Here is a 22,294-nt window from a genome sequence, read left to right as displayed (position 1 = left end):
CCAGATAGGCTCTGAATTAGCCTAGTTCCCCCAAAAGTGGAATCTGGATTTCTCTTAAGGTAGAAGCAGAGTCTGCTATTCACACATGTTTAGGAAATAGATAAATATATAGACAGGTGGATGGATGAATAGATAGAATGATGTTGCAAATGTGACAAAATGTTAAATTGTAGCTCTGGGTGTCTGAGTAGAGGGTATTGTGGAGATCTCTGTTTGGATTATGCATTATTTAGCATTTGTAACTGTAAAATCATTTCAGAATAAACAGTTAAAAATTAAAGAAAAAGAAAACACAGTCAAACAGAGCCTGGGTCCCCACAAAGGGCTTATATGAGAAAAGTTCATTTGGGAGTGTGATCCTAGAGAGCAGAGTACGGGGCAGTAGTACTAAAATAGGGCAGGTGGGAGACGCAGTATAAGTATTATACTGGTCACTGCTACAAGCAACTAGTTACTCGTTCCCATTGAATCTTCAAACCATAGGAAATATGTCTCAGAACCCTCTAAGGGTCTAGAGTGAAGAGTGAATAATTTATCCATGGGCTCCTGTTGCCAATTTGGCATGGGACTTTAACCCTCTGTAATTCTTAATCTCTTTTTCTGGGGCGGGAAGCAAGAGGTGTATGGTGAGGTCTGAAGGGAAGATCATCAGGTTGCACCTGTGAAGAATCAGTCACCACAGCAGTAGCTGTGATATTTGAAGTTGTACACAGGTGATGTCCAACAGGCTTTTATTAAAAATTCTTGTTAAATCCTTTGGTGTCCATTAAAAATCAGTAAAGCAAGCAAACAAAAAGACTCTCAGACTCTCAGAATTGCAAGCAAATAAAAAAAAAATCTAATCTAAAACTCTTGCAATTATTTACCCTTATTTTTGGTGTCTTGACTCTCCAGCTCTTCCTTTCACCATCTATTCTGAATGGGCCGGTCTCCTTACTTTTTCTGGATTTCATTTTCATTTGTGTCTTCATGCATTTAAATTCCGTTCACTTAAAATACTTCTAATTCCATTTCAGAACCCAATTTATGGCCGTTCCAGTGATAGCTTATGTGTACAGTAATGCCTTTGTCTCTGAACCTCTTGGTTGCTAGTAAACTGGTATTTAAATGATTTTGTTGGTTCCCTTTTTGTTTTTTATACATGCCGGTAATAGAATGAAGTTGAAAAAAATGATATGGCAAAGAATGGGGTGACAGTATATGCCATAAGTGTATTGGTCCCCAAATGCATTTATTATCCTCAAATAGGTAACACAGGTGCTTCATTGCGCTCAACTGTATTTCCAAACAGTGAATTTATATAGTCCCAGAAGACTTGAATTGAATATATTCCAGCAAAAAAAATTTTACTAATTCATTTTCTTATTTTGCTGTTTTTTTTAAAAGTTCATAAACAAGTCCTTTAGAAAATTGTGCAGTTTGATTCATTTCACGTTTCATATGGTAGAACTTCAATAGCTATATATTGAATAATGTGGTAAGGGAGAGGATATTTATTAATTTGGGCCAGGATTAATAGCTTTTCCAAGATTGTAACCTCTGAGTGTGTCAGAGCAAATTGTTTTCTCTGAAGTGCTTCTCTTTAGTACATGGCTTTACCTCACAGATTTCCTCCCCCCTCGCCACCCCCATCATCATGATTTCTTTTTCTTCCCCTGTCTTCATAATTCATAGGTACTTCTGCTTTGTAGGTGCTTCTATTAAACTTACAGACTGAAGTAAATTTCTATTTATTTATTTATTTTTTATAGAATGAAGTAATTTTATCCAAATTTGACAGACCTTTCTTCTTTAATTCTATAACATTAAGGTTTCTTTATTTAGAAACCTCAAATAACAATAATATATCACTTTCATTTTGTTAAAACTTAATGTGTATATATATATATATATCTTTTGTTTCTTTTTTGTTATTTGTATTCTTGGTGAAATTAATGATTTTAAGTTTCTATGGTTATTGCTTTGCTACATTTAAATATGCTTAATAAATTACTGTAATTTAAAAATAATTTTGTCTCCCTGGGCACTAATTTTTTTAATTATAATAATGTGATTTATTAAAATTTGCTTAGTGTAAGTTATTATCCAAGTTATATAGATGAATCATGCCTATATTAGGTATACTGACAGGTGAACTACTTTTCAGAAATGAAGTGTTCTTAAAATACATATTTCAGGAAATTATCAGCAGTTACAAAGATTGGCCATTTCGGAGATATGTTGATCAGTTTATATTAGGGAGTTTTCTCTCTGGATTATTTTGCTTTATAACTTTTTGGCCAGATAATTGATAACATTTTGAAATTATATACGACTGCTGTGGTAGTCACCAGTTCTTCCTTTAGCAGAGCAGGCTACCTGTAAATATTTTTGATTAATACGTTTTCAGTCTTTCATGTTAAATATACTCTCCTTAGATACATAACTTTTTTCTCTTTTCTTTCAGAACTTTCCTGTTGAACTAGTCATAATTGGAATAGCTTTACTTCTTCTACATACTCCAGCAAGTCAACAGAAGCCAATCTTAAGCCTAGGTAAATAAAAATATACTCATTAGAGTAAAACATAAATATACCATGAGTATTACAGAAGTCATTTGAATTATATGTGATTTTATGCTATAAAGTCCTGGATATTTTGAGTTTCCATTCTGGAATTCTCTGAATTAATTATCAACAGCTAGAATTTTTTTTCTTATTCACCTAGTTGTTACCTTATGCAAGTTTCCATTTCAAAGTATTCCTCCTGCCCCTTAGGGAATTATAATCTAAATCATACAGCAGTGACATTGTAAATGTATTGAAAGGCATTTCAGCATATTCACAATTTTACAGCCAACTGAGAAATAATAGTATAAAACCTTTGGGAAAGAAAAGTGTTTAGCATCAGTATTTGTTTTTCAAAACTCACTGCACCTTTACCATTAAAAAGTACTTTGAACAAGATTTAATTTGTGATTATTGTATTAATCCAGCTAAATCAAATGAAAGATAACCTTTAAAATGTGACTTTTACGTTAATGTTGCTTCACTTTATTTGGTCCAGTATAATCTATGTAGTAATAGAGGATCTGTCTAAATTATGTTGCACGGTGCCAAGATAAATGGATACATTCCCACCCTCATTAAAAGAGTGCTTGAGGTGAATACCATGTTTAGCTCATTCTCCTAGGCATTTTAACTCATGATTTTGAGATTAGATTGCTCTTCTACTTATAGTCTGCCTTGGAAATAGCTTTAGCAGGTGGAGTTCTTTGGTTTAGGCTTTGACTTTAACCCTGCTTTTGCCTATTGGTCTCGTGTTCATTTGTGCCCCCCCTCTCCAGTCCCCTTCTGAACTACTTTTGCTTTGCTTTTTTGCCCCTGTATCGGTGTAGGTGGAATCCTTCCACAGTATACTTTACCAGTGTTGCTGCTTCTGACAGCCTTAGTGTTATGGCTTTAGTTTTTTTTTATTTTTTAAAAACAGCTTATTGAGGTATAGTTTAAAATCTACAATATTCACCATTTTTAGTTTTAGTAAATTTACAGAGTTGTGTGACCGTCACCAGAATTCAGTTTTAGGTCATTTCCATCACCACCCAAAACGTCCCTATACCAATTTCCCCTCCCAACCCCAAACAATAATCTACTTTCTGTCTCTATTGATCAGCCTTTTCTGGACATTTCATTTAAATGGATGTTATTTTGTTTCTTTGACAAAAAATGATTTCAAAGCCAGAAAAATCATATTTTTAGTTCTAAAGCTGTACTCCTTTTATGTAGCTAATGTATAATAGAAGGATGACCTAGGAACAGACTCTCAGATACTTTTATTTCTCTTTCTTTTGTAAACTAGTGTTTGTGATTTGAAATTAACTAGCATATAAAGTGTGTTGAAAAAACTATTGAGCCAGTGTGTTGTTTTGAAAAGTAAGAAAAAACTGTTGTTTATTACACTGAGAAAGGATGTTGAAAGAAATTGGATAATCAAGAGAATATTGATAATTTTAAATAAAATAAAAGTATTATACTTCTTAATCATTAACACTAACCTTGATTATAAATAGCTGGTAAGATTTATAATATAGGATATAGAAGTACGTATACCATATGCTTTTCTTACTTTGTTAAAGGTAAAGAATTTTGATATTCAGAGACAATTATAAATTTAAACCAATATTTAGATGAACAGTGTAAATTAGTTGTTTTAGAGTAACAGGTGTTTGTACTTCATACCATATTAAGGTTTGACTGCCAAATGAAATAAAATCCTGGCAGTTTTTCTGCATGGTTTAAGTTTAGTAGAATTGTTCTGGTGATACTGGGGAAGTCAAGTTGATTACCTTGATAATTTAGCTCTGAAGCCTATGAAAGATGTCTTCCAGTAAGTTACAGTTCCATGAAAAACTGTACCATGAAAAACTATATTTATGCCATTATTTCATTCTGTTAGTAGTTTAGGGGAGATAAAGTTGTTGTGTATTTGTGTTTATGTATCTTAATAGAAAGTTGAATTTCCAAATTAAAAAAGAAAAAGAAATCATTTGTTAAAAACAGGTTGATTGTTATGCTGGGTCAGGAATTTGAGACTTTCTGGATCTGCTTCTTAACAATTACAGCTGAAGAATAGCCCTACTTCACCTTGCTATTTGCTTAAGCATGAAATAAAATAATAAAATTCTCAGCTGCACTTGAAGGGAAGAATGGACACTGGTCTTGTTTTCCAGTGATCGAGCAATGGTCTGCTGGCTACTTTGTGGCCTCTTGCCTCTGTTTGCTGAGGGTAGTGGTGGGATCCGACAAGATGTAAAAGATGAAAGTTCAGTAGTACTAAAAAAATTGACTTAAAAATGAGTTAAGTTGATTTATACTTTTTGATATATATCTATTTTCCTAAGATTCTTAACAGTGTTATATGTATTAACAGCTTGTTTTAGAGTTAATTTTTATGCCCCTTTTACTTTTAAGAGGTTAAGATTTATCATCTTAGTTACATATCTGATCCAGTTGTAAAGGTGCAAAAAAATCTTTGTCTTATCAGTCTTAAATATAATGACATTTTGTTTGACTGTGGTATTGATTTTGAAACACTTGAATCCTTGTTTTTTTTTTTCCTTGTTGTTTTGATGAATAGCTTTGAAGCTCCTCTCTTTTGCTGAGGGTCAGAAAATCCCAAAGTCATCCCTGCTGCTAGTTATGCCAATTCTGCAGATACTGTCTTCTACTGCCTTGGAAGACTGTATATCCATGGATGAAGAAGGTCCCTCTAGGCAGCAATTGGCTTTAAATCTTTTGCAAATAGTACAGCAAGAGTGCTACAGAGATGACAACCAAGAGGTAATGAGTTCATCCTTGTTTCTATTAAACTGTTAATTTGGGATTTACGTCTCTGCGGATAGTCCCACCCCTGATGAAGTATCTGTTTGGATTTAAACTCTATTATTGATTTTTTTTGCCATTCTGCCATGCATCGATCTATGAGATGTTAGAATATTCTTCTGGACTGGAGAGGGGAAGGTTTTGAAATAAGTGTTGTAAATTTGCACATTCTTTTTTCCTCTTTGGCATTCCAGTGCACATTAATAGTCAGAGGTCCTGAGAAGTTCTATACAATAGAAAATGAATCGTATTTAACCTAGTGCTTCTCTAATATTTGAGCATGGAATCCTTTTTTTCTCATTGTACTGTTAAGTGCAGCATGTTGATCTGGGACAGTCCAGGCTGGGAAATGCTCCTTGAATGCCTGAAATTTCTAGAATCTGTAAGAACTGAGACTTCAACTTTGAAAAAGGCACATTTCAAAGTTGATCTCTCCTGTATATGCCCCTACTCTGCTGCCTGCTGCCTTCGTTTGGAAGATAGCAGGCCTCTCATACTCCATTCCTCTTCCTGCCTTCTAGGCATGCCCCATTTTGCTTTTTCAGTCCCATCCATCATGTTACAATAATGTAAAAGTATTGCCAGTCTCTGCTTAGTGACTTGATTCTAGGCCTTTATTTGCCACACTTTTTCTCTTTCGGTATTTGAGTTTTGTCCTTGGTAAAATGTAGTATTATTAGTTCTTAGCTCCTACTCTTATGGGGATTGACTAAGGATTAACTTAGATAAAACTGGTAAAGCATCGAGTTACTGCTGTTGCCACATTTACAAAAGCAGAGCTATGTTTAATTGACTATCCTTATTGTTATAACAGCAGAAATACAGTCATTATTATTCCTTGTTTGAGCCTGCAGCAGAACCTAGCCTATAATTATAGGCAAATTGTTTGTATACTACATCTTCCTAAATCCTAATTGTTTAAAATTTTGAAACGTGACACAGATAATTGATTTACCTCAAGAGAGAGAAGTTCTCACATTAGGCCTAATAGAAGTACAAAATATGGCCAAAAAATTCTAACTATTTTTTTTAAACTTCTTTCTTGAGCTCTTGATTTGCTCATATATATCAATGACTGGCTCCTGGGAGATGGGAGGTTGGGGGTGGGAGAAGGATGTGACAGGGCAGGATGTACTACATCTGAGGGTTCTGTTCCTTTAAATCCCGAGTAATATTTACTGAGGCTCACTCTAACTCTGATATATAGTCACTCAGCTTACTAAATAGCCCAGGGGTTTGGGAATCTTATTCTTCCGTACTACTAGCTGAATTTTCTATTTAGCAGCAGGTCAAGTAGGAGAAAGGAATACTGTTAGGGCTAAAAACATCATCCTTGGGATGGTCTCCTGATTTTTGAGATTTTATTTGAGAAGATATATGATCACCCTTTTTAAAATGTTAAGCCGCATTTTCACATTTTACCTTTGGCTTTTTTTTTTTTTTTCCAGCTGTTTGAACCTTATACTCTAAAAACGCTTATGAATTTAACATGCCCCAAACCCTCCATAACTCTTCCTGAAGCTTTACTTTTGCACATAATTTGCTTTTTCATCTCTTCTGCCTGGCCTGGTCATACTTCAGGACCTAGCCAAATGTTCTCAGCTTCTCCAACTTAGATATTTTTTTTTCTCTCTTTTGTGTTTCCAGCACTTTTTGCATTGTTCAACTTAGTTGTCCCTTAATCTAGGGCTTTACATGTTTACTCCTCCAGTTATGCTATAAGCTCACTGAGAGAAAGAATCTTGGCCCTGTTCATGTTTTGGCTTTTTCTCCTAAGCACTTTAGTATTTAAATTCCTACAATTGTTGATTTTCTTGTATTTTCCACCCTTATTGTTTATGCTTTATTTTTCTCAGCTGATCATAGTTGGAAGACTTAGAAACACTTTATCCAGTTGTCAAAATGAATATTATCCTATTTTCCACATATACTCAGGAGAGGGAGGTCTGTCTCCTGGGAAACAAAGGGGACAATCAAACTCTTGTGAACAGGAGAACTCCGGAACAGCTAACAAGCAAAAGCCTAGGCCAAGATACAGGCCTAGCAAGACAGGGAAAACCCTGTACATGGCAATTGCCTTGGGCAGACTTTCCTGATAGGAGGGCTGAAGCTCAAGAAACTGTTTATCACCACTTGGTTACAGAATTAAGAGACAGACATCTCAGGGAATAAATTCCAGAATAAACATTTTAAAATATTAAAATATATAATGTGCAACAGAAGAGTACAAGACAAACAAAGAACCAGGAAATGATGTCCCACATAAGAGAAAAGGATAAAAAATCCAGAAAAAAGCAGTGAAGAAGACCACAATGTGGACAATACTGAACAAAGCCTTTAAGGAAATGATCTTAACCATTAGTATTTGCTCTTTGGAAAAGTGTCTATTCGTATCCTTTAGCCATTTTGTAATTGTTTTGTTTGTTCTTTTGTTGTTGAGTTGTATAATTTCTTTATGTACATAGGATATTAAGCTTTTATCCGATATGTAATTTCTAAATATTTTCTCCCATTGAGTTGGCTGCGTCTTCACCTTTCAGACAAAGTCTTTTGAGACACAGAAACTTGATATTAAGGAGTTCCCATCTATCTATTTTTTCTTTCATTGCTTGTGGTTTGGGTATAAAGACAGTACCTTTTATTACTAGGTCTTGAAGATGTTTCCCTGTATTTTCTTCTAGGAGTTTTATCATACTGACTCTTATACTTAGGTCTTTGATCTGTTTTGAATTAATATTTGTTTAGGATGTAAGGTAGGGATCTTCTTTCATTCTTTTGGCTATTGATATCCAGTTCCATACCCTTTTATTGAAAAGGCTATTCTGTCCCAGTTCGGTGGGGGCCTTATGCAGATCAATTTGACCATAGATTTGGTGGCCTACCTTCACACTCTTGATTCGATTTCCTTTGGTCAAAATTTATATACTACTGTAGTGTAAGCTTTAAAGTTAGGAAGTGTTAGTCTTCCCACTTCGCACTTCTTTTTTAGGATATCTCTAGCTATTCGAGATCTCTTTCCCTTCCAAATTTGATAACTAGCTTTTCCAAGTCTTCAAAGTAGGTTGTTAGAATTTTGATTGGAATTGCTTTGAATCTGTAGATCAATTTAGATAAAATTGACATCTTAATGATGTTTAATCTTCCTATCTATGAGCATAGAATGTCTTTCCATCTGTTTTGGTCTTTGATTTCTTTTAGCAATGTCTTATAGTTTTCTGTGTATAGGTCTTTGACATTCCTAGTTAAGCTTTTAACTACTATTTAATTCTTTTGGTTGCTATTTGGAATGAAATTTTTTCCTTTATTGTCTCTTGAGGTCATTACCAGTGATTTTTGTACACTAATATGGTATCCTACCACTTTGCTGAATTTATTCGTTTAGAGAGCTTTGTTGTAGATTTCTCAGGGTTTTCCAAGTATAATATCATGTTGACTACAAATAATGAAAGTTTTACTTCTTCTTTTCCTATTTGGATGCCTTTTATTTCTTTTTCCTGCCTAATCACTCTACCTAGGACTTCTAGTACAGTGTTGAATAATAGTAGTGACAATGGACATCCTTGTCTTTTTCTCGATCTTAGGGAGAATGCTTTCAATCTCTCACCATTAAGTATGATGCTAGCTATGAGTTTTTCATATAGGCCTTTTATGATATTGAGGAAGTTTCCTTCAATTTCTACCTCTTATTAGAAAAGGATGCTGAATTTTTTCAAATGCTTTTTCAGCATTAATTGATATGATCATGTGATTTTTCCCTTTCAGTTTGTTAATGTGCTGTATTACATTGATGGATTTTCTTATGTTGAACCACTGTTGCATTCCTTGTACAAACCCCACTTAATCATGATGTATAATTCTTTTAATATGTCATTGGTTTTGCTTTGCTAGTGTTTTGTTGAGAATTTTTACATCTGTGTTCATTAGGGAGATTGGTCTGTAGTTTTCCTTTCTTGTAACATCTTTATTCTGTTTTGGTATTAGAGTGATGTTGAGTTCTGTATTAGTTAGGGTCTCTAGGGAAACGGAATCAACAGAGAACACTTGCAAATATAAAATTTATAAAAGTGTCTTATGTGACCGCAGGAACACAGAGTCCAAAATCTGCAGGGCAGGCTGTGAAGCCAACGATCCTGATGGAGGGTCTGGATGAACTCCACAGGAGAGGCTCACCAGCTGAAGCAGGAAGAAAACCTTTCTCTTCTGAATCCTCCTTAAAAGGCTTCCAGTGATTGGATTGAACATCACTTATTGCGAAGACACTCCCTTTGGCTGATTACAAATGGAATCAGCTGTGGATACAGCTGACCTGATCATGATTTAATTCTATGAAATGTCCTCATTGCAAAAGACAGGCCAGCACTTGCCCAACCAGACAAACAGGTACCACCACTTGGCCAAGTTGACACATGAACCTGACCAAGACAGTCCACCCCTTGTCAACTTGGCAGCTATATATATCACCTTAAACCGTACCTAATTTCTAAATAAAAACCATTAAAACACACTTTTTTTTCTTTCCTGCATATAACTGCAAACACATTAACTCTCTCCAGAATAGGGTGCAAGTCCTTAGGTAATATTCATTCTTAAACTTGCTCTCTTACAACTTAAATAGTATAACAGGAACTAAACAGCATTACAGCTCTCGTTTTGGTAACTGATCACATGGTTGTAGTTCATATGTATCACTACCTTCTTCTACTACCCATTCCATGTTCCTTTTACCCTCAGCAAACACTTCAGCTGACCGTGCTTCTTTGCCTGGTGGGGTGTCCCAAACCTTCATTCCTGAAGTTTTAGAACCACTGGTAGTCCTGCCTGGATTGGATGTTGCAGTTTCCATTGATTTTCATCACAGGGCACGGCAGTACTAAAAGACGCCCTAGGGGATCTCCTGTATTCCAAGAAAGCTCTTCTTTACCTCCATTGTGCAGTTGCAGTCCTATTTTCCCCTGATAGGGTCAGTCACCCCAGACAATAATGCAGTCCCCTTCTTGGCTTGTTGATCCAGGGTAATGAGTAGCCCAGAGTGACCAGGTAACAGTCTCAGATTCCAATTCAGTGGAATCTTTGTTGTTTCTCCTGGTGGAAGCACTCCCCTTTTGGAACTAAAACCTGTAGACCAGCAGAGCTCAGGGTTGCAGGGACAGGAAGCAAAAATTTTCTTAGTGGATCACTAGGGATAATAGTGAGTGGTACCACTCCCATTTCCACCCTTTGGTTCCTGGACCCCTGGATCCTGGCTATGGGAGAAATAGCACTATATAGCAGACGCTGATTCAGAGCATATACAGCTTCCTGGAGAACATTACCCCAGCCCTTCAAGGTATTACCACCTAGTTGGCACTGTAATTGAGTTTTCAAAAGGCCATTCCACCGTTCTATCAATCCAGCTGCTTCTGGATGATGGGGAATGTGGTAAGACCAGAGAATTCCATGAGCATGTGCCCATTCCTGCACTTCATTTGCTGTGAAGTGTATTCCTTGATCAGAAGCAATGCTATTGTAAGGGCTTTTAAATTTTTCCAAATGTTTCTATTATTGCATAAAAATGAAACTGATTTTTGTAAAATTCAAATTATATATTAAGTGAATTTGAATTTTGCTAAATTCATTTAATGTTTTTTTTTTTTTTATAGAGCCAGCATTTATTTCTATTAAAAAAAAATGCTCAGGAAACTTTAAAAAGACCCATGTATTTTTGTTGGATTTATCTCCCATCCTCTCACACACAAGTGCCTTACCAGTAAGTCTAGAGTAGTAGCTACTTCTTGCCCACTAGGTCCAATCAACATGATATCATCAATATAATGGACCAGTGTGATGTCTTGTGGGAGGGAGAAATGATCGAGGTTCCTGTGGACAAGATTATGACATAGGGCTGGAGAGTTGATATATCCCTGAGGTAGGACAGTGAGAGTATATTGCTGACCTTGCCAGCTGAAAGCAAACTGTTTCTGGTGGTCCTTACTAATAGCTATTGAGAAAAAAGCATTTGCCAGATCAATAGCTGCATACCAGGTATCAGGGGATGTATTGATTTGCTCAGGCAATGATACCACATCTGGAACAGCAGCTGCCATTGGAGTTACCACCTGGTTGAGCTTATGATAATCCATTGTCATCCTCCAAGACCCATCTGTTTTCTGCACAGGCCTAATAGGAGAGTTGAATGGGGATATGGTGGGAATCACCATCCCTGCATCCTTCAAGTCCTTAAGAGTGGCAGTAATCTCTGCAATCCCTCCAGGAATCTGCTATTGCTTCTGATTTACTATTTTACTAGGTAGGGGCTGTTCTAGTGACTTCCACTTGGCCTTTCCCACCATAATAGCCCTCACTGCACAAATTAGAGAGCTAATGTGGGGATTCTGCCAGTTGCTCAGTATGTCTGTACCAATTATACATTCTGGAACTGGGGAAATAACTACAGGATGGGTCCGGGGCCCACTGGACCCACTGTGAGATGGACCTGAGCTAAAACTCCATTGATCACCTGGCCTCCATAAGCTCCCACTCTGACTGGTGGACCAGAGTCACATTTTGGGTCCCCTGGAATTAATGTCACTTCTGAACCAGTGTCTAATAATCCCCAAAATATCTGATCATTTCCTTTTCCCCAATGCACAGTTACCCTGGTAAAAGGCCGTCGGTCTCCTTGGGGAAGACTTAGAGGAAGGTTAACAGTATAAATTTGTGGCAGTGTAACAGGTTTCTTCCCCATAGGGACCTGGCCTCCCCTTCATTCAAGAGGCTCAGGGTCTGTAAACTGTTTCAAGTCTGGAAATTGGTTAAGGGGCCGTGACTCTGTGTTTTTGTAATTCAGGTTAGACTTCTGTTCCCTTGACCTAGAACTCTTTTGTTTATACAGCTCCAATAAGAATTTAGTAGGCTGCCCTTCTATTGTATTTCTAGGCACCCCATGATTTACTAGCCAATGCCACAAATCTCTGCGTGTCATATAATTTTGATGCCTCCTTTGAGTTTGTTGTCTATTATAATACCCACGTCTACCCTGTCTTTGGTGATTAAGTGCTGCCACCTGGCTTCTGCCAACTCGGGATCCTGTCATCCCCATTGTGTTTAAGGATTCCAGCTCAGTGACAGCAGTTCCTACAGTAATATCTGACCTACAGAGAAGTGCAACCACAGAGCTCTTGAGGGATGATGGTGCTAGTCTCACAAATTTATTTCTCACTGTTCTGGTAAAAGGTGCATCCTCTGGACATTCCTGGGGTGTAAGAGCAGGCTTTGCATGATAAATTCACTCTAATATTCCAATCTCTGTAAGCCTCTGGATCCCTTCATCTACATTATACCAGGGCAGTTCTGGCATTTTAGCCTCAGGTAATGTTGACCACCTTTTGATCCATGTTCAACTAACCATCCAAACAAACTGTTAAAACCTTTTCTAACCCCTTGAGCTATAACATTGAAGGCAGAATCTCTGCTTAGTGAGTCAGTGTAACTAGTTTTTGTGTTTCTAGGAAATTGTCCATTTCATTTGAGTTATCTCCTTTGTTGGTGTATAGTTATTTATAGTATCCTCTTATGATTTTTTAAATTCCTTCAGGATCCATGGTAGTGACCCCACTCTTATTTTTTTGTTTGCATCCTCTCTCTTTTTTTCTTTGTCAGCCTAACTAGGGGTCCATTGATTTTATTGACTTTCTCAAACAATTTTGTTGTTGTTCTCCAGTTTGTTTACTTCTGTTTTAATTGTTGTTGTTTCTCTTCATTTATTTACTTTGGGGTTACTTTGCTGTTGTTTGTGTAATTAACTGCTCAGCTGAGCAGTAAAGTCCTTGATTTTTAACTTGTTCATGTTTTTTAATATATGCATTTAGGGCAATTCATTTCCCTCTCAGCATATCCTATGCTGCATCCCCTAAGTTCTGATATGTTGTATTCTCATTTTGATTTGTCTCCATATATTTAAAAATTTCTCTAGCAATTTATTCTTTGACCCACTGATTATTTAAGAGTGTGTCATTTAATCTCCATTTATTTGTGAAAGTTCTGGTTCTTTGGTGGTTGTTAATTTCCAGCTTCATTCTGTTGTCGTCCAAGAACTAAATTTGGATAATTTCAATCTGGTTAAATTTATAAAGACTCGTTTTGTGTCCCAGCATATGATCTATCCTGGAGAACATTCCATGAGCACTGGAGAAGAATGTTTATCCAGGTCTTTTGTGGCGTAACGATCTATATATTTCTGTCAGGTCTAAATCATTTATCACGTTAAGTTCTCTGTTTCCTTGCTGTTCCTCTGTCTGGTTGTTCTATCAGTAAAGAAGAGTGGTATATTGAAGTCTCCCACTATTATTGTTGAAACATCTATAACTCCCTTCAGTTTTTCAAGTATTTGCCTCAATGTACTTTGGAGCTCCTTGATTGGGAGCATAAACATTTGTGATTGTTATTTCTTCTTGGTGAATTGTCCCTTTTATTGATATGCAGTGTCCTTCTTTGTCTCTTATGACATCTTTACATTTAAAGTCTGGTATATCTGATATTAATATAGCTAATACTGCTTTATTTTAGTTATAGTTTGCATAGAACATCTTTTTCCATTCAGTTTATTTGAATCCTTGGTTCTAAGGTGTGTCTCCTCTAAATAGCCTATAGATGAATCATATTTTTTAGTCCATTCTGCCAATCTGTATCTTTTAGTTGGTGAGTTTAGTCCATTAACATTTAAAGTTATTACTGTTTTAGCAGTTCTTGAATCTACCATGTAATCCTTTAGTTTTTATTTGTCAGAAAAAACTATATTATTTCCCTATCTCTTTTTTTATCCTTTAAATTACTCTTACCAATACATTTCAATTTAGTGCCCTCATCCATACCTCCTTCTCTTGTCTTTTTTTTCCAGCCAACTGAACTCTCTTTAGTATTTCTTATAGTACAGATTTCTTATTGAGTGGTTCTCTCAGTCTTGGTCTTTGAAGAATTTAATCTCTACCTCGGTTTTGAAAGACAGATTGGCTGGATAAAGAATTCTTGGTTAGAAGCTTTTCTCACTCAGAATCTTAAATACATCACATCATTGCCTTCTTGTTTTCATGGTGCCTGGGTAGTCTGAACTCAATCTTATATGTTTTCCATTATATGTAGTAGATTGCTTTTCTTGTGCTGCTTTTGGGACTTTCTGCTTCTCTTCAACATTTGACAGTCTGATTAATATGTCATGGAGTATGCCTATTTGGATTTATTGTATTTGGGGGACTTTGAGCATCTTTGATTTACATATTTATATCTTTTATAAGGATTGGGAAGTTTTCTCTGATTATCTCTTCAGCTAACCTTTCTTCTCTTCTCCTTCTGGGACACCTGTGATTCTTATATTTTCATGATTTTGTTGTACATCATTTCCGTGAGACCTAATTCCATTTTTTCTATCTTTTTTGCCATTTGTTCTTTTGTACTCTCTAGTTCAATTATTCTGTCTTCCACCTCACTTATTTTTCCTTTACTTAGACTTCTTCAAATTTGCTGTTGTGTGTCTCTAGTTCATTTCTAATTTGGTCAACAGTATCCTTCATCTCTGTGAGATCTGCTATTTTTCTACTTAATCTTTCAAATTGTTCTTTATGCTCTTCTAGTGCCTTCTTAATATGCTTTATTTCTTTATAAATATCATTGAGTAGTTTTTCAATATTCTGTGTCCTCTCCAGTGTTTTGATTTGATTGTTTAGCTGGGCATTTCTGCCTGGATCTTCATGTGCCTTATGATTTTCTATTGTATTTGGGCCATTTGATCATCTTAGTAAGGTTATTTTGCAATTTGGTTTCCTTTACTCATCTAAAGTCTTATATTCACTTAGGTTTGCATTGAAGTTCCCCTTTTTCACTTGGTTTGTCTGTAGATCCCCCCAGAGTAAGTCCTGGATCTCATGTAGGGAGAATAATTTTACTTGGGGGTCTATGAAAAGCTAGGCAGAAAAGATACATAGGTGGTTCAGCCCTCAGAACTTGAGGGTTGATTAAAAACTAGACAGAAAGGGTACACAGGCTATTCAGTGGTAGAAAGCCTACCTGTTGTGTGGGAGACCCAGGTTCAATTCCCAGCCCATGCACCATAAAAAAAGAAAAAAAAATACTTGCAATCTGTTAAGACTAGATAGAAAAGGGTGCTTAGCTGGTTCAGTGTTAGAAAGCATGCCTGTCTTTTTGGGGACCTGGGTTTGACAACCAGCCCAGGCACAAAAATAAAAGAAAGATGACAGCACACGGTTTGGCTGGCCCTCTTGGCTCACCTGTCCATCCATATGTGCCTGAGATCACCAGGCCTCCATGGGTGAAGGGGAAAAACAGGCCCCCATGAGCTTCCCTCATCAGCTGGCTCTGCTCCATGTCCCCCTGCCTGCCTTGTTAGAGGATCTCTGGTCTCTGCCAAAACCAGGTGTCCACAGTGGCCTGCCTCAGGGATGGGGAGCAGGCACCATGTACCAGCTTAGCAATCCCTGTGTACACAGGAATCAAATCTATTGCCCTCCGGGCTTCCCATGGGACCTCCAGCTGTGGAGCTGGAGGGAAGACTTCCCTAGCCTGCTATGGTAGCAGGCCAGAGCATAGGAGTGTGCCTCTGCCTTGGGCCCCGTGCTTTCCTCTGCATGCACTCACCCCCACCCCGCCGGCTTGTAACTGAAGAGACTCACCCCTCTCTCTCTGTCCCTGTCTCTCCACTTCAACTGCAGTCCCATGTATTTATTGTTATTATTATTATTTTTAACCCTTTTCTTGTTGTTCCATGGTCCTTGGGTGAAGTCAGCCACCCTATTCCACCATCCAAAAGTAATCTTAAGAATGCTGAAGGAGATGAAGGAATATTTCGAGAAAGAACTAAAGGATATCAAGAAGACAATGAATGAATGATATGAGAATCTTGTAAAGAGAAATTTTAAAAGTAACCAAACAGAATTACTGGAGTTGAAGACCATGAAATCTGAAATGAAGAATTCCCAAGAAGATCTCAAGAGCATATTGGTGCTAGCAGAAGAAAGAATCAGTGAACTTGAAGACAAGGCACTTGAAATGAGTCAGGCTGAGAAGCAGAATGAAAAAAGAAATAAAAGAGCAAGATAGCAACATCCCTCTGGAACAGCATCAAGCCTGCCAATGTATTTATGCATTATGGGAGTCCCAGAAGAAGAAAGAAAGGGGCAGGACTATTCAAAGAAAGAATGACAGAAAATTTCCCAAACTTAGGAAAAGACTTGACTGTGTACATCCAGGAAGCCTAGAGAACACCAAACTGGATAAACATGAAGAAAAATACACCCAGTCATTTATTGATCACACTATCAAATGCAAAGACAAGGAGAGAGTTCTAAAATTTACATGAGTAAAGCAACATTGTATACAAGAGTGTCCCAATTAGATTGAGTGCTCATTCCTCATCACACACCATGAAGGGAAAAAGGCAGTAGGTTGAAATAGTAAAAAGTACTGAAAGAAAACATGTCAGCCAAGAATTTTATGTCTAGTGAGACTTTCTTTAAAAAATGAGGGGCAAATTAAGACATTCTTGGATAAACAAAAACTGAGGGTGTTTTCACCACTAGTCCTGTCCTACAAGCAGTACTAAAGGAAATTCTTTAGACACTACCAAGTAGCTCAGAGCAGCCTAAAGAAGTAAAGACCGGCAAAGGTAACCACTTGGGTAAATATAAATGCCAGTATTGTTTATTGTTTGGTATATAACTCCACTTCTTTTTCCTACAGGTGCTAAAATGCAAATGCATAAAAAGGAATAAGTCTATGGTTTTAGACATACAATGTACAAAGATATAAGCGGTAACAAGTACAAAAAAAGTTGGGGAGATAGAGAGTAAAGTATATATGTTTATGGTTGAAATTGAGTTGATATCAAACAAAATATGATTGTTATATATTTAGGTTGTTTAATTTTAACCCCATGGTAACCACAAGGAAAATAGATGACAAATATATCCAGAGAGAAAAGAGAAGGCATTCAATATGGTACAGAATGAAAAATCAAATAAATAGGAAAGTAAGCATTTCAGAAGAATTGAGGTACAAAAATGATATAAGACATACAAAAGCTAAATAGCAAAATGGCAGAAGAAAGTGTTGCATTTTCAGTAGTAACTTTAAATGTAAATAGATTATATTCTCCGGTCATTTGTAAAAAAAATAGAAGGTCCCCAAGTGCCCACCAATCAATGAATTTTTAAATAAAATGTGTTATATTTATATAAATGTAATATTTTTCAGCCTTAAAAAGGAAGATACCTGATACATATGACAATGTGGATGAACATCATGTTGAGTGAAATAAGCCAGACAGAAAAGGGCAAATATTGTATGATGTCACCAATTTGAAACAGTTAGAGTAAGCAGACTCATATAGGCAGAATAAAGGTTGCCAGGGAATGAGGTGGAGTTAAGGAATGGGAAGATATATAAGATTCCTATTTAGAATGATGAAAATGTTTTGGTAATGGATGGTGGTGATGGTAGTACAACATTTTGTATGCAGTTCACAGCAGTGAAGTATATATCTGATGTGATTAAAGGGAAAATGTTAGGTCATATATATGGTAACAGAATTAAAATGAAAAATCCATTGAATTACATTATACAAGCAGTGAACCCTAAGATAAACCATGGACTATAGAACTATAGTATAATTATAAAAATATAGTATCATCAGTTGTAACGAATGTTCCATACTAATGTAATTTGGTGATGGGGAAGTGGTGTATGGGAATCGTGTATTTTGTGTATGTTTGTTTTCTAAACTTACAGCTTCTCTAATACAGAAAAAAAAATATGCTATCGGTAAAAAGAAGAAAATCAGAGATTGACAATTTAATGAGGTTGTTCTTTTTTTTTTTTTTTTCCTTTATTTTAAATGGATGGAAACAGTATCTTTTTCTATTTGGCCATTCCAGTGAGGTTTAAAAGCACTTATTTGCATCTTCCCAAGAGGAAATTAATCAGGCACTAGTTGTAAATTCTAAAGTGCTTGAAAACTCTGTCCTCTCCCTCATCCCCTGCAATAAAAGAAAAAGAACGTGGGGGATAAAGGAAAGCATGTGGGTATGTGTCAGAGTCAGGAGATAGAAACAACACTGGTAATTTGAACAAAAAAAATTTAACGGAAAGATTTAGTAACTAGTAAAAGGTGTTAGTTTACTAAAAGCTATAAAGCAGGTATCCAAGGAGTATTGGAATAGTAAATGTAGAGCATGTAGAATAGTAAATGTGGAGAATGGCTACAAGTGTAGAGAATGGCCTCTAGCACAGAAGGAGAGTACCTATGGAAGGAACTAAGAGTGTCTCCTTATTCAAGGCTGAGATCCAGACTTTATTGGAGAAACTGTGGGTATTGCTTGCTGAATGATAATGTTTGCTGGGGGCCACAGGCTAGAGCTGGTTTCTAGGAAGCTGCCCTCTATGGTGTTAATTAACAGGAGATGATTAAGCTGTGCCACAGAAGGTACCTGGTGGGGTCTCCTGCATGTCACTGGCAGCCATTGTAGGAAAAATCAAAGCAATACATGGGAACCTGAAGAAAAGCATCTCATCTACTGTGCCTTGCTGCCTCTCCTACACTCCCTATTGACAAGGCCTAGCATTGCACAAAGGGGCAAAGGAGAAATAATTTGAGGTAGTACAACTATAGTAGCACAAAGAGGGATGGATTTGCAACTGATAGCTGGTACAGTCAGTAAGACAGAATCAGAAAAGCTTTTTTGGTGGTATGCTATGTGGACTATTGAGTTGAAGAGAAGAGACATAAAGAATAAATTCCTGCATTTATAGATAAAATTCATCACTGTAAAATTATTTGAATTGAACAAAAAGATTTAGGGAGGGTTTGTCTGAGATAAGATTTACCATGTGTTTATTAATTTGTTTGTTTTAATTAAATATGGTACTGGTAATAAAGCAGTGCCAAATAAGTTTTATCTGAAGTTGCTTTGAAGTAGTGTATAATAGCAGAAACGATTTTGAATATTTGTTTCTTAAAGTAGGAATGCTTGCAGTTGATTGTCATTGGCTCAGTTTTGCTTATAGCTAAAGTTAACATTTATTGAGCATATGAACTATGGCAGGGATTGTTTTATAAATCAGTTTATGTAGGTCTTCATCTTTTCTTCCTCCACTTCCTCCTCCTCATTTTTCTTTTCTGTGCTATGGCTCAGAACTAATGGCTGAACCTTTTTGGGCCCTGGTAAAATGAGGATCAAAGCACCTGTTTGTCAGAGTGTTTTTCTAGCACTTCATATGTGCCAGGCTTCGTTCTAATTTCTTTGCCTATAATTCATTCATTTTATTTTATTTTCCCCCAGATTCTTTAAGGTTATTGAGCTCATCTGAAAAGAGATAAGTGAAGAAAAGAGAATCATGCAGCTGGGAACCCAATTATTTTTCTTAACAGCTTTATTGAGATATAATTCACATACCCATATAAAATGTACAATTTAGTGGCTTCTATTATATTTACAGAGTTGTGCAGCCATTACTGCAATCAATTTTAGAATATATCTTACCTGGAAAAGAAGCCCCACACCCCCTTAGTCATTTAGTTATTACCCTCCGATTACCAACCCCCTTCCCCCACAGTCCTAGGTAACTACTACTCTTTCTATTTTTATAGAATTGCTATTCTGAACATTTCATATATATGGAATCATACAGTATCTGTCCTTTTATGACTGACTTCTTGGATTTAGCAAAATGTTTTCAAGGTTGTAGTATGTCTGTTTCTGTATGTATGTATCATTTCTTTAGATTCTAGTGTCCTACATTCTATTCCCTCCACTTTATGTATTTTTTATTATTGGCATAATAATCTATCATTTTTGTACTGACCATGGGAGGTAAATAACAGTAGAGTTTCAGAGTTACAGAGAAACAATAAATTAATGGTTAGTTGAAATAAGTTGATTCTTAAAAGCTTTTGGTTGTAAGTTAAAAAGAATTCCTAATATGTACTTCTACCATCACCTTCTGCATAACATGGTACTGAAGGCTGTGTGGGTTGTCTTTTGATTATACCAATCATTGCTAGGTCTCTTAAATCCTGTATAGATCCCTCATAGAAACATAGAGCCCTGTAGAGCTAGACAGAGTCTCTTGAGTCTACGTCTTCTGCTTCTGGTCTGGTGAGTGATGAAACCCCTTGTAGTAGTCAGGGTTCTCTAGGGAAGCAAACCATCAGGAGAAATTTGTATTATGAGATTTTTATAAAAAATTGTCTCACATGACTGTGGGGAAGGGCAAGTCCAAATTCTGCAGGACAAACTGCTAACTGAGAACTCTGATGAAGGTTTTCGATGATTTCCCTAGGAGAAACTGATTGGCGGGAGTGGAAGTGGAAATTCTCTTCTGACTGTTGAAATCATCACAGCATAATTGGATGAGATGTCTCTCATTTTTGAAGGCATTCTCCTCAGTTGATTGTAGATGTAATCAGCCATAGATGAAATCAGCTTATTATTTAAGTCCATGAAATGTCCTCATAATAACAGTCAAGTCAGTGCTTGCTTGACAAAACAACTGAACGCCATCACCTGGCCAAATGACATATGAACCTAATTATCACATCCCTTCTAGAAAAAAACATTTTTTTTCAAACAATCTCCCAAGTTTTGTTTCTATAACCCCCACCCCCTCCTCTGTCAAATGTGTTTTAGTCACTATTATGAATTTCATTTATATTATTTAATGAATATCTGTATAATTCACCTGAATGTCACGATTTTTTTCAGACGCCATAGAGAGGAAGTACTAGTGAATATCTGTCTTATTGCCAGGGCTTAATGTGCCTGAATATTTTTATTAAAATTTTTTAAAATAAAGATTTTCAGCCCATTTACCATCTTATGTGCTCTCATATCTATGTTCTAAATCTTGTTCTTCTATGGTTTCTTCTGTCTTTTTCTTATTTTTTTAATATAGATATAATTCACATAAAATTTGACATAACAAAAACATCTCTTTTATTTATGCATGTATGTATGTATGTATGCATGTATGTATTTGTGTATTTGTGTATTTATTTATTTATTTCGTTGCATGGTCCGGGAATTTCTCCTGCGTGGAAGGTGATCATTCTACCACCAAACACTCTTGCATCCTTCTCTTTTATTTTTTAACATCTGATTTCTCCACTAAAAACCCGAGTGCAAACCTGGAATAATATTTCATGTAAAACAGATTGCTTTTCTATTTCAAGGTGTTTACTCTTACAAGTCTGTGTACTGTTGCTACTTTTGACTCAATTTATGATTCTTAGTAATTTTAAAATTACTAAGTTTTAAAAACTCATGTCCACTAGTTTAATTTTCCCCCCTAAAGACGAAAGGGATAATGATTGCTTATATTTTGTAATTTCAGGCACTGTTCTAGATGCTTCTTTGATATTGTCTTACTACTCTCCTCAATAATCTTTGCAGGAAGTCATCATTACTTCCATTTTACACATGAGGAAAGTAAGAGTCAGCATAATACCTAGCAGCTACTAACTACTAGCATGGCTGTGCTGAGGCCCTGGTCTGTATAAATCTCAAGTCCAGTGCTGTTTGTTACTTTAAGTCTGTAGAAAGTATCCTAGACTTTGATTAATTTTATATTTTTTGGAGGGTGGGGTGTGGGGGGAGGTATTTTTAAAGAGATGAAGCTAGGTAAACTTAAAATAGTATTTAATTTTTCAAATTCATAAACTTTTCTTTGAAATGGTAACACATTCAAATAGTTCAATAGGTATAAAATGATAAATGATGAAAACTTTCCTTTTTACCCTTGATTCCAGTTGTCCAGTTATCACCCTCTCAAATAAAAAAATAAAGATTAGTGGCTATTGTTTTTTCTATTATTTGTCCATTTACTTTTCTTTGCATATTTTAGCAAATACAAACATACTGTCTTTTCCTCCTTTTTTTTCCTTCGTGATTAGT

General features: G+C 36.1%; 1 protein-coding gene and 1 long non-coding RNA gene across 9 annotated transcripts in view; one reads left to right on the top strand and one right to left on the bottom strand.

Annotated features, from left to right (window-relative positions):
- LOC143673494 (uncharacterized) overlaps positions 1–17,736 on the bottom strand; it is a 58,632-nt gene extending 40,896 nt beyond the window's left edge. For all 4 annotated transcript variants that reach the window (XR_013170406.1, XR_013170407.1, XR_013170405.1 and 1 more), the window contains exon 1: positions 17,619–17,736. This is a non-coding gene — a long non-coding RNA (uncharacterized LOC143673494). The remainder of the gene's footprint in view (positions 1–17,618) is intronic.
- Positions 1–22,294, top strand: part of FOCAD (focadhesin) — a 415,741-nt gene that overhangs the window by 138,717 nt on the left and 254,730 nt on the right. For all 5 annotated transcript variants that reach the window (XM_077148045.1, XM_077148042.1, XM_077148044.1 and 2 more), the window contains 2 exons: positions 2,447–2,534; positions 5,116–5,318. In XM_077148045.1, the coding sequence (XP_077004160.1) occupies positions 2,447–2,534; positions 5,116–5,318 (291 nt within the window). The remainder of the gene's footprint in view (positions 1–2,446; positions 2,535–5,115; positions 5,319–22,294) is intronic.

Source organism: Tamandua tetradactyla, chromosome 2, assembly GCF_023851605.1.
Source record: "Tamandua tetradactyla isolate mTamTet1 chromosome 2, mTamTet1.pri, whole genome shotgun sequence".
Lineage (NCBI taxonomy): Eukaryota > Metazoa > Chordata > Mammalia > Pilosa > Myrmecophagidae > Tamandua > Tamandua tetradactyla.
This window is presented reverse-complemented; position numbering and strand designations above follow the sequence as displayed.